General features: G+C 54.6%; 1 protein-coding gene across 1 annotated transcript; it reads right to left on the reverse strand.

The window, feature by feature from the left end:
* Positions 1-3036: 3036 nt before the first annotated feature.
* LOC309409202 (zona pellucida sperm-binding protein 3-like) lies at positions 3037-5600 on the reverse strand (the record flags this gene model as incomplete). Its single annotated transcript, XM_082005318.1, has 8 exons — positions 3037-3053; positions 3210-3355; positions 3425-3516; positions 3623-3743; positions 3819-3996; positions 4213-4316; positions 4401-4519; positions 5334-5600. 8 exons carry the CDS (start codon positions 5598-5600, stop codon positions 3037-3039), a joined length of 1044 nt encoding a protein of 347 aa, XP_081861444.1.
* Positions 5601-12106: the final 6506 nt, after the last annotated feature.

Consider the following 12106-nt stretch of genomic DNA (forward strand, 5'->3'; position numbering starts at 1 on the left):
CCTCAGGGGTCTGGAAAGGGTGCCGGTGTTGAAGGTATTCATGGGACTGGGCTTTCACAGCTGGAGGAGCTTGCAGGGGAGATGCGACACCCCGAGGAGCGCAGCAGATGAGTGAGGAGCCTCAGGACAGATGGTTGAGGGGACCACGCACGTGGGTCAGCCTGTAAAGATGACCTCCAGCTCCCACCCAGGGGACAGGGCTGGATCTCTGCGCCCTCGGGAGAGGCACCAACAGCCTTTTGGAAGCTTAGCATCAAAGCCTGGCCACACACTTGGCTCAGCCTCATAGTGCTTGTCACCCTGTCAAGGTAAAAATTAAGAAAAAAGGGGTTTTAGTCTGCTGCAGCTCCTTCAGGAAGCAGCTTGTGCATTAAACATGAAGGCTGACAGCCTGATCTGGGAAGATTTCAGCCCCAAAACCACCAACCTTACATGGCTGCTTCATTTTCCCACCTGATTATTTCAGCTCAGCTGCTTAATTCTTTGGAAACAGAAGCAGGAGGCATTTGCCCTGAGCACATCATCCCTGGGCTTTCAACCCGAGCTTGCCCAGGGAGGGGGTTCTTGCTCCACACCCCGCAGAGTCCACAGGGAACAAGTGCCAGGCTCATTTCTCAGCCTTCGGGAAAGCTCGCTTGCGCTCGGGCTGTACTGGAGCATGTCGTAAGGAGAATCAGCATCACTAGATCGCAGCCCAAGAGCATCAGGGCTGAAGTGCTGCTTCCAGCCTCCGAGCTGCCAGATTTAGGTAATGCCTTCAACAGCAGCAGCCTCTCCAGGCGCTAGCAAAGGACCAAACATCCGAGAACCGGGGCTGCTGGCATTGCCCCGAGTCAGCCTTGCTGCTCTGCCCCTTTTTACTCCCTATCCAGGGCCAAGAGCAGTTTCCTCAGCTCAAAAAAAGGCTGTCGGAAGGTCCTTGACTGTTTGCATCAAGTCTTTGCCTTCTTCCAGGGTACAGAAAGCAAGAACATGAGGCACAAGGTCATTAAGACCAGAAGGATGGCGGGGAAGAGTTCAACAGGCTTGGGGGATTCTCCCTGAAAAGCACACAAGGGTCACCAGCACCAACCAAGGTGCAGTCACGCTTCAAGGAACCTGGCCCCATTGCTGTGCTCACCCAGGAGCACAGGGTCCTGTGCTATAGGAAATAATTTGTTCACCTGATGCAACGTAGATGATCTTTATACCAGGTAGCATCTCAAAGCATGTGGCCCTCCAGCCATGGGATATGAAAATCCTGCAGCCTCCAGGTGACCACTGCTCCCAGGATGTCCTCTGGGGCACAGAGCCCAGGGTAAGCAAACCACTTTTGAGAAATATTTGCATTACTCCAACTCCTGAGAAGTACAACTGGTGTTAAACTCGCCACATCAGGAGTCGAGACACCGAGAGCTCATAGCCAGCTTGAATTCTACCACACAGAAGACCTCTCAAGCCTTCAGCAGCCTAAGCCCAGAGGTCAGGACAAGCCAGGGAGCAAGGGGAGCTATTAAAAACATAGCTTTAAGGTCTGTCTAGTGCCTATTGACACCACTTAAGTGTGATGAGGACTCCTGTGCCCTATAGCACAGCTCCTCCAGCACACCAAGGCTGCTGCAAGGGGAAATGATGACAATCTAGGTCTTATCTCCAGACCTACTGATTAAAGGTTCCCCCTACCCTATATATTTCAAAAAAGATCTGTTTAGAGGGGTTGGGCCAGTAGCTTTCCCCAAAGTCACCAGCTTCACCTCCCCATCCAGCCATTGCTCCCTGCTCTCCATACAGCCGAGGCCGTAGCACCTAGAACCAACACCCACCATTCATCCCTTGGCCACATCCAACACCAAAGTTTTCCCCAGTTCTCCCAGCAGCAGAAGCCACACTCAGCCCCAGCACCCACAAAAATCCCAGAGTTTGAGCTGCTGTTGTGTCCTTCAAGAGGACTCCTCACCCAAGCTGCATCAACCCCCACCAACAAGCCCAAGACAGAGCTGCTGTTACCACATCCTCCAGTATCATCCCTGCCAAGGGGGAGCAAACAGGACTTCTGGAGTCAGGAATCCATTCCATTCGGCATCTGTCAGAAGCCTCAATTCTTCCCTCATTTGCCTATGAAAATAGAGCCATACCTCATCTGCAAACAGTGTTTAGGAGTCCTTGCCCTCAGGCACAGCCCTGCGTACCAAGTATACAAGGGAGCCTCAGCAGCAGCGCTGGGCATTTGGAAAGTCCTCCTGCAGAGAAAGACACTTTCCATCTCCAGCTGCTGTGGTTTGGGAGATGCTTTCAGCTGGCAACGGCTCTCCATGCTTTTGATCCTACCACTGGTTCACTGGTGGTTTCCCAAGAGCTTGTGGCCACCCTAAGGTGGTACGGCAGGACAGTACATGAACACAGCCCTGACCCCCATCCCATGGGAGCAGACCAGGGCAAAAGCTGACTGCCATCCCTCCTCCCCACCGAGGACACAAGGAGAGGACAGAAGCATTTCTCTTTATTAAGGTTGCGGATTTACAGTGACACCCCAGGAGGGCAGCTACATTTTCTGCACACAAGAAACAGTCCCAGAGCAGTTAAGCTCAGCACAGTGGCTGCTGTGAGCATGGCAACTTGGACCGGCATAGGAAGTCCTCCAGCAGCACCTGGAAGAGACAAGATCCAGTTACGACACATGTAATGGCTTTCCACCATCCATCAGCAGATGAACTTGCAGGCAGCTTTGGGAAGAAGTCCCCCAGACTGTCTTTTGGTGATTACACCACAAAAATCTCCATCCAGGTGTAAAATCATGGGGGATTCATGATCAGATCAACCTGGAATCACCTTCAGTCAAGACCTGAAGGCAAAGTCATAGAAAGCACACATACCATGTAGTGTCTTCCCCACTGGTGCGAGACCTCCCGAGGAACTCCATAATCCCTGAGCTGGATCAAGGATTAATAGTGGTCCAACTGACACTTCAGCCTCTGCTGCCTTTGAAGACCCACCTAAGAGATGGACGGGAATGAGTTCAGAGGGGAGGCAATTCCTGCTTATTCTGGATTTCAGGGCTTACTGAGAAGTGGACCCTGCAAGAGCAGACACAGTTACTTGCACAAGGACCTTGGCAAAGAGCTAGGTTTGGCCTTAAGATGAGCTGCATTTGCTAAAGACTTCCAGCATCTTGGCCATCCCAACCTGGAGGGTCACCCTGCCTTGGGGGTACATTTGGGACACAGCCCTACCTTGCTTGGAAGAGATGTCTCTCTTCAAGCGCCTCCTTGGCCATCTGGCCGGAGAGTTAATTCTCCGGGAGTATCCTCCATATGATGGACAGTTGCCGGTCTCACAGCAGCTGCAGATGTCTCCAGTACCCTCCACCGGAGCCCAACTGAAACAGAATTACCTGTAAGCCTTCTTCTCCAGGCTGGTCCCCTCCCTACACACACCCTCTACTCACAGGCTGCTGGCTTTGTTGAAGGAACAAGCCTTGTTCAATGGATTTGGGGCTTCGTCAGCAGGGGAGACCTTCAGGTGGCAGGTGATGTAGATCTGGAAGGGACATTAAACCAACATCTAAGGTTAATTAAATTTGTTCATGCAGAACACCACAGCTTCTGAACACGCTGGGGGAAGAGGGGTAGGCACCACATCTCACCATGTTTCTGTCATCTCCTGCAAACTTGAATGCATCAACCATGAACTGCAGCGTTTCCTGCCTCGGCCTCGGAGAGATGAAGGCTGAAGTGGTGTCATCTGATCTCCCATCCACCAAGCACCTGGACAAGGGCCAGAAGTCAGGGACATCCCAGCCAGCTACAGCAGTACCACCAAGACAGCACCACACCCCTTACCCACTGAGGTCAATCAAGGAGTATCGGGGAGAGGAGTTCCTGTCTGGACTCAGGGTAGCAACACAGTCATCCACAAAAAGCCTTAGAGGTACATGGTCTCCTGAAGCAACGTCAGCCTGGAGGTGCAGGCTTTCCCCCAGCTGGAAGCCATTGGAGAGTCTCTCAGCACTCCAGTCATCTGGAAGGTAGATCCAAGGCTACAGGTCACTTTGGAGACAAGCACACTGTGCTTCCTTGCACATGGGACCTCTTAACTGGGCAGCAACCCCATGTGTCACTTCTGCAAGGTTTGATTTTAGCCCAAATTACAGCTCTGTTTGGGCTCTCAGCGTGCAGCCAAGAGCTGGCAGGAGCAGGGACCCAATGGAAATGGAGCTGCCAGGTCTGCACCCACCATTCATGAGGCGTAGGGAGAACATCAGCTTCTCCTCCGCCGACAGGGTGGAGTGGAAGGGAGCCCACGTGGGCCGGACAGCATTGCTGCTCACGTTGCTCTTCCTAAATGGAAGAGATGTGCGTTAACAAAGATGCCACCATCATCTCAGGTCCACAGGAGCAGAGACACAGCCCCCATTTGCTCACCTGGGATAGTGACACTCAATAGGAACCACCGCCGGGTTGGTCCTTACGATGACCATGTTACCAGAAGGAGCAGGTTTGTAGAACAAACTTGTTTTGTAGACGAAAGAGTCTGGGGTCATCTGGAAGGAAGATTTAGGAGAGCTGATAAGTCAGTAAAACACGCTAGTCAACCAGGAACTCAGCACCTTCAGCTACCCAGCACTGACACACAGCCGATGACACACAGGTCCATCAGGCTGCCGCCCACATTCCCGATCCAGTGCCTACAGGATGCCATGAAGCTTGGTATTGGCATCCCAACAAGGTGCCAGCCCCGTAGGAGGTCGGTCTCAAGGACTTCAGCATTCCAGCAAGGACCCACATCAGGTGGGCCGGGGCTGTAGGACAGCAGGTCTGCAAACCTCCTCCCCCAGGTGAAGTGGGGCACACCAGCTCCAGGCTGCCCTCCTCCTCTCCTGCCGAGGAGGTCAGCACCTTCCCAGCAAGCCCCTTTCCCCCTTCCCCAGCCACTGCGGTTTCACGCTACGCCCAGTTCTCCCATATACTCCTGCATCCAGTCGCATCTCTCCGAGTCACAAAACCACCCCAAGCCTCGCGTGCTGCTGCGTGTGCACCTCACCCGGGGCTGCAGGACGGTACCCGTGCTCCAAAAACTATCTCCGCTCTGGCCACACCACCCCTCACTGGTGAGCTGCTGCAACCAGATGAGCCCCTCCTCACCCCAAACCATCACCTCTACCAGGTCATTTCAGAGACAGAGACCTTTGCCAGGATGAGTTGGGCAGCATGACAGCACATTCCTCCTCAGCAGTTAAGCTGTCCACAGTAATTCCCATTTACCCACCCAGTGCTGGTCAAAGCCCAGCGAAGGTCCATTCCCCACGCAGCACTACCAAGGATGGAGCAGCCCCTCACCCCAGCAGCCCACCTCACCTGCAGGGTGCTGCCGCACTCGTGCAGCCCAGCCACGAAGATCACCGCGGTCTCCGCTGCGCTCCGGGCTGCGGGCAAGCAGGCGGCCGAGCCCAGGGTCAGGTCCGCAGCCTTGACCAGGCGGCCGGTGCCGAAGAGGTCCCTGCGCACCGTGACCACCACCTGCGCTTCCCGGCACTGCACGGCCACGGGGTGCAGCGGGGCCGCAGCCTGGAGCTGGGAGACATCCACCCAGGCCCACGGAGAGGGCTGGGAGAAGGAAGGCATGCGGGGCCGGCTCCAAGAGGAGTCCCCCCGGACCCTCAAGACCCCCACGTCCCTTTGAGGGAAACCCCAGGGGCTGTAAGACACTGCTTCAGCCAGCACCCAGCAGACCAGCACAGCACCCAGGCTGCCCCCAGACCACATCCTGACCCCAGCAAGAGCAGCTCATGGAGAAGATGCTGCTCGGGAGCCTTTTGTACCAGCACTCCCAGCAGCCCAGCCCAGACGGGGCACACCTGGGGGCTGCAGGCAGGCCCCCACCCAGCGAGGAGCAGCTCAGGACAACGGGACCCAGCTGGGACCATCCCTCCCTCTCGGGGCATGGAGGGTGATTTCCCTGGTCCTGCACCTGGGAATTGCCCTGGAGCGGTTTGTCCCATGTCCCTCTGTCTTGCCTGTTTGGGGTGGCATCAGCCGCTGCCACCTCGGTGGCCAACTGGCCACAAGCCCTCTGCTTTTGTCCCTGGTACCCCTGCCCGTGTCCTTCTTGCTATATGGGATGGAGGCAATTTTGGCCACTGACACGGCAAGGGCTCCGTCAGGCTCCCACAAGCATTTCTCCCCGGGTCTCCCCCACGCCATCAGCCGTTCCCCAAAACCCAGGTCCTGGAGCACCACTCGAGGCGGCACGTTCCGAAACGGAGAGGACTTTAACTGCAAAATCCACCTGGGCTCTGGCTCGCGGCTGTTGGCAATCTGTCCGTGCTCGATTTCATGGGGATCTGCGCTGGGTAATTGTATATCGAGTAATGAAGGCATCATAACCGGCTTATTTGCATAGAAAGCAGAGGTACAAAAGCTGATCTTCCCATAATAGCAGCTGATAAGTGAATGACAGGCATAATCAAGAGATTAATTGGCCCTCGTGTGTTAATTATGCTAATTGGCACAGCTGCTCGTGTGTACAGTAGGGCGACTAATGGCCCTACGTTGCCGAGCTGGATGCAGAGGTTGGGGGTCACCCAAAGCTGCTTGCGGTGGTGGCAGAGCCCCATGAGTGGGGTCTCCTTGGCATGGGGGTGATGCCCCGTGCACACCCGCTCTTGGGCGGCCTGGCTGAACGAGCTGGGAGGGCTTTTCAGCCTGAGTGGTTGTACCGGTGGCGCGTTTCTAGTGGTGCTTTAGGTGGGCGCTCAGGGAAACGGGGTTTACTGGCTTTAGCATCTTCCTCCCGGTCCGCTAGGATCTGCGGGATGGGTTTGGGGTGGGGGGACCCGCACTCTTTGCTTGTAGGGGAGACCACAGTGATGAACTGGATGAGCAAAGCTCCCACCGAGACCAAGAGGGTGCACCCAAATTCCTGGTGGGATCCCCTTCCTTTGCTGGCCCACACAAAGCCCAGGGCTCGGTTCTGGGGCTGGTATTGTTCAATATCTTTATTGATGATCTGGATGAGGGGATCGAGTGCTCCCTCAGTAAGTTTGCAGATGACACCAAGCTGGGTGGGAGTGTTGATCTGCTGGAGGGTAGGAGGGCTCTGCAGCGGGATCTGGACAGGCTGGATCGATGGGCAGAGGTCAACTGTATGAGGTTTAAAAAGGCCAAGTGCCGGGTCCTGCACTTCGGCCACAACAACCCCACGCAACGCTACAGGCTTGGGGAGGAGCAGCTGGAGAGCTGCCCGGCGGAAAGGGACCTGGGGGTGTTGCACTTCAAGACATGGTTTAGGGGACATGGTGGCGCTGGATTAATGGTTGGACTTGATGATCTTGAAGGTCCTTTCCAACCTTAGTGATTCTGTGATTCTGTGATTCTGTGATTAGGCATTGGCTGTTGTCCCCCCCAAAGCATGAGTAAAGCCACACACACGCCATTCCTTTCTGGCATGTTCTCCGTGTCCCCGCCTTGCCCCTGATATTTTTATGAGCGATGAATAAATGATACAACAAGAAAAACCTCTCCGGCATCTCAAACCCTCTTTATTAATTCAGCAAGCAGTGGGTCATCTCCAAACCCAGCTCGTCCCTCTGCTAGGTGGGTGTCTTTTACCCCAAGCAAGATTTGCTCAGGGGGGGTCCTGCAGCCGAAGGCATGCAGGAGGATGGGAGGTGATGCTCGTGCTGCCCACAGGCCCGTCACCCAGTCTGGCAGCAGGACATGACACTCAAGATCCAGGGGTTGATTCACCCAACCTCCTGCAAACCATCTCTATGGGGAACTAGGTCTACATGGATGGGTGCCTGCACCCCACGCACCTTTGCTCCTGCTCCAAAGGGGGAGATGCAAGAAACCCAAGGAGCCACGTACAGCCCGAGCCCCGTGTCTCACGCTGACACAGCCCGAAGTTTCTCTGCTCATGGGTGGCTTTCTCACACCTTGCAATAGCTCCAGCCAAAGGTTGACAGGTCGAAGCACCGGGAGCAGGGTGGTGGGAAAGAAATTCAGGCATCTGGGATGAAACGGGGATGGAAGATTCACTGGCTTTAAAAGCCTGAACCTGTTGATTGAGGAATTTTATTCTCGTTTGGGTGCAAAAGAGATCAATAGGCAGCAAAAAAACCTCCATCCACCAACGGTGGGTTCTCACGCCGCAGCGAGTGCCGCATCCATCACTGTAATCTGTATTTAATAGCTCTGAAGGAATTGTCGTTTCTGTCTGCAGAGTCCTCCGACTACAGATTTCCTCCGGGAATGAAGGAGGTTGGGGGCCATCTCCTTTTTGCCACAGTGGTCTGTCCTTCCCTGGGCTAACAGGAGCTCGGGGTCTTCACTGAGCCCCTGTTAGAAGGGGAAGGCCAACAGTTGCCTACACCCCATCCATGCTCCTTGGAAAGCTTTCGGTTGAGCAGGACAAGTCCCACGCTGGAAATTTTTGATCCGCGTTGTAGGAAGCGATATCACATCTTCCCTCTGGGACGGGTCTCTTCCTGAATTTTTCATTTTTATGCACAACTTCACCCCCTGAGATGAGCAAAACCATTTCTCTGTCGGGTATGGCAAAGAACCGCACTGTCAGCACTTTTTCTCTGGATGGCTCATCTGCAGGCATCCGTGTATTTGCCAGGGTGGGTTGTTTTTCACAGGAGTGTTAAGTACTGTATCAATAGGGGAACTGAATACTTCTCTGGCAATATTTAAGCAACATCTTCTTACCTGAGACACCACATGCTCCTCTTAAGGCTCATTAAGCAACATCAACCTCCCTTCGCCGGTCACGGAGAAAACGATGCTACCACCGAGCCTGCAGCGCAGCGGCTCAATCCCGCTTGCAAAAGCATTGCCGGGGGCACTGAGGGGGGTGTTTGTCTCACCCACGGCGAGTAACGATGGTAAAACGACATTGAAACACCACCCGATCGTAAAACGACGTTGAAAAGCCACCCCAATTCCCTCACACACCCCCCCCCCCAATGCCACGTTTCGGCTGCGCATCCCGAAGAGAAACGAGTCCCGCTCGGCTAACGTGGGAAAAGAGGGGAATTGGAGTTTGAAAATGATATTGCTCATTAATTTTCTTGGCTGGAGACGACTTCTTCATGCCAGGTAGGGATTTTTTAAGCAATATCACTGTTTTCTTTCAAATCTCTCTTAAACGACTTCTGAGTCACCGTGATAAATACTCCCTGTGCTTCCTCGCTGCTTCAGATCCCTTAAAGCAGCTGACGGATAAATCGCTCGAGTTACCCGGGATAAATCAGGCAGGATGGCCAAACCTGTAATTAAAATGTCTCTCAACCCCTCAGTTAACTCTGACTTAGTGAGACCAGATGCAGGGAATAACCTGCTTGGGATTGGGCTCCAAAAAATGGGTCCTGGGTGGAAGAAACTGGCTCTGAACGCGCCGACTCCAGGAGGTTCCCTTGGGAATACTGTGTTGCTCTCCACCCTCCAGCAAAAGGATTCGGGTACCGGGATCGACAGCACAAATTGAGAGTTTTTCAAGGCCTTTTTTTACCAAAAAGGAGCTTTTGAGCGTGCCAGCGCTTTGCATCGGCTCCAACTTGCCCATGGAAAGCAAATTCCCCGAGCAGAGCTGGCACGGAGCTGGGCGGTTTCTCCATCCCAGTTGTTGCACAGGGAGGAAACAAAAGGGCAGTAAAATAAAAACCAGTCATACACAACAAATCCCGGATTTTTAGACCAATTTAAATCTTTTTGGGATGTTACTTCGCAGGAAAAGCTATGAGCAGAGGTAGAAAGTGATTTTTTAAATGCCCTCTCCATAAGACGAGCTCCCCCTCGGGCTCACAGCCCTGGCCTCGGGGCTTTGCTCCTCACCTCCCTCAGCGGAGCGGCAGGAAGATCCAGCCCCGGGGCTGTTTCTGGGCTCTGCTTTCCCCAGGAAAATCAGATATTAAGTTTGCAGCAGAAAGCAGCTCAGCCAGGTTGCTCTGAGCTTTCCAGCTGATTTTGGGTCTGGCCTGGCAATTTTGAGGCCAAGAAACGGGTGCTTGGGGGCAGCGTGGGAGCTGGATCCTGCTCATCCTGACGCAAGGCACATCGCCCCACAGACACAAGCCCATGTAGAAAATGGGGCTTCTTGCAAATCCTTCCTCTCTGGAAAAGAACACTGACCCACAGCGCAGGGCAGGGCCACACATGGGTGCTGGGCACCTTGAGTCCACTCCATCTCGCGGGGTTTCCAGAGCATCCCTGCTGCCTGCCGGGACACGGCCCCATCCGCAAGCAGGACAAGGGCACAACAGGGACAGGCAGCAATGCTGCTCCAGCACCGCAGAGGCATCATCCCATCCCATCGCAAGCCGTTCCATCCCATCGCATCGCATCGCATCGCATCCCATCCCATCGCATCGCATCGCATCGCATCGCATTGCATCGCATCGCAACGCATCACATCCCATCCCATCACATCGCATTGCATCACATCCCATCCCATCGCATCCCATCCCATCCCATTCCAACCCAACGCCCACCATCCAACTCATGCGGTCCTTGGGGGGAGGCAGCAACAAGGCTCAGCATCTCTATCCTCCCCTCCCTCCAGAATTAGGTCAACAGGAGAAGAAGGAGCCCTTTATTTATTATTGATGGGGAGAATCGAGCTGCCATCGATCGGCGCTGGGGTGAGACTCGCCCCGGCGCTTTCTGAAATAACCTGCCAAATGAGATTTTTTTTGGTTTTTACCCATCGAGGGTGTTTGGATGCACTCGCAGCCTCGCCTGCTCCAGCAGCCGAGCCACTGCCAGCTCTCGGCGCCGGGTCCTTCGCGCTCCGCATCCCCATTAAATCCCACTTTCCTGGCTGCCAGGTTTGCCGTTATCCGGGAGCGGATGGACAAGGCTGTTGGGGCTTTTGGGGGATGGAAAAACCCCGCAGAGTGAGCGCAGCATCACATACGCTCCCCGCCCCCCCGGGGTGTGTACCCAAAAACCATGTGTTGCATTGGTCCCAGGAGGTCCCAGGCGACTGGAGGCTTGCCAATGTGACGTCTGTCTGCAAGAAAGGCTGGAAGGAGGATCCTGGGAACTACAGGCCTGTCAGCCTGACCTCCGTACCAGAAAAGATTATGGAGAGGTTCATCCTGAGGGCGTTCACAGGGCATGTGCAGGACAACCAAGGGATCGGGACCGGCCAGCATGGAGTCAAGAAAGGCACATCCAGCTTGACCAACCTGATCTCCTTCTATGACCAGGTGACCCGCCTAGTGGATGAGGGAAAGGCTGTGGATGTTGTCTACCTGGACTTTAGTAAAACCTTTGACAGCATCTCCCACAGCATTCTCCTGGAGAAACTGGTGGCTCGTGGCTTAGACAGGCACACTCATCACTGGGTAAAGAACTGGCTGGATGGCCAAGCCCAAGAGTTGTGGTGAACGGAGTTAAAGCCAGTTGGCAGCAGGACACAAGTGGTGTTCCCCAGGGCTCAGTTTTGGGGCTGGTCTTGTTCAATATCTTTATTGATACTCTGGATGAGGGAATTGAGTGCTCCCTCACTAAGTTTGCAGATGACACCAAGTTGGGTGGGAGTGTTGATCTGCTGGAGGGTAGGAGGGCTCTGCAGAGGGATCTGGACAGGATGGATCAGTGAGCTGAGGTCAACTGTATGAGGTTTAATAAGGCCAAGTGCCAGGTCCTGCACTTTGGTCACAACAACCCCACGCAATGCTGCAGGCTTGGGGAGGAGTGGCTGGAGAGCTGCCTGGCAGAAAAGGACCTGGGGGTGCTGGTTGACAGCCGGCTGAACATGAGCCGGCAGTGTGCCCAGGTGGCCAACAGCATCCTGGCCTGTATCAGCACTAGTGTGGCCAGCAGAAGTAGGGAAGTGATTGTGCCCCTGTACTCGGCACTGGTGAGGCCGCACCTCGAATCCTATGTTCAGTTTTGGGCCCCTCCCTACAAGAAGGATGTTGAGGTGCTGGAGCGTGTCCAGAGAAGGGCAACGGAGCTGGTGAGGGGTCTGGGCAATAGTCCTATGAGAAGCATCTGAGGGAACTGGTGGTGTTCAGACTGGAGAAGAGGAGGCTGAGGGGAGCCCTCATCGCTCTCTACAACTACCTGAAAGGGGGTTGTGGTGAGGTGGGGGTTGGTCTCTTCTCCCAAGTAACCAG

Source organism: Phaethon aethereus (genome assembly GCF_964289735.1).
Source record: "Phaethon aethereus genome assembly, chromosome: 12".
NCBI lineage: Eukaryota > Metazoa > Chordata > Aves > Phaethontiformes > Phaethontidae > Phaethon > Phaethon aethereus.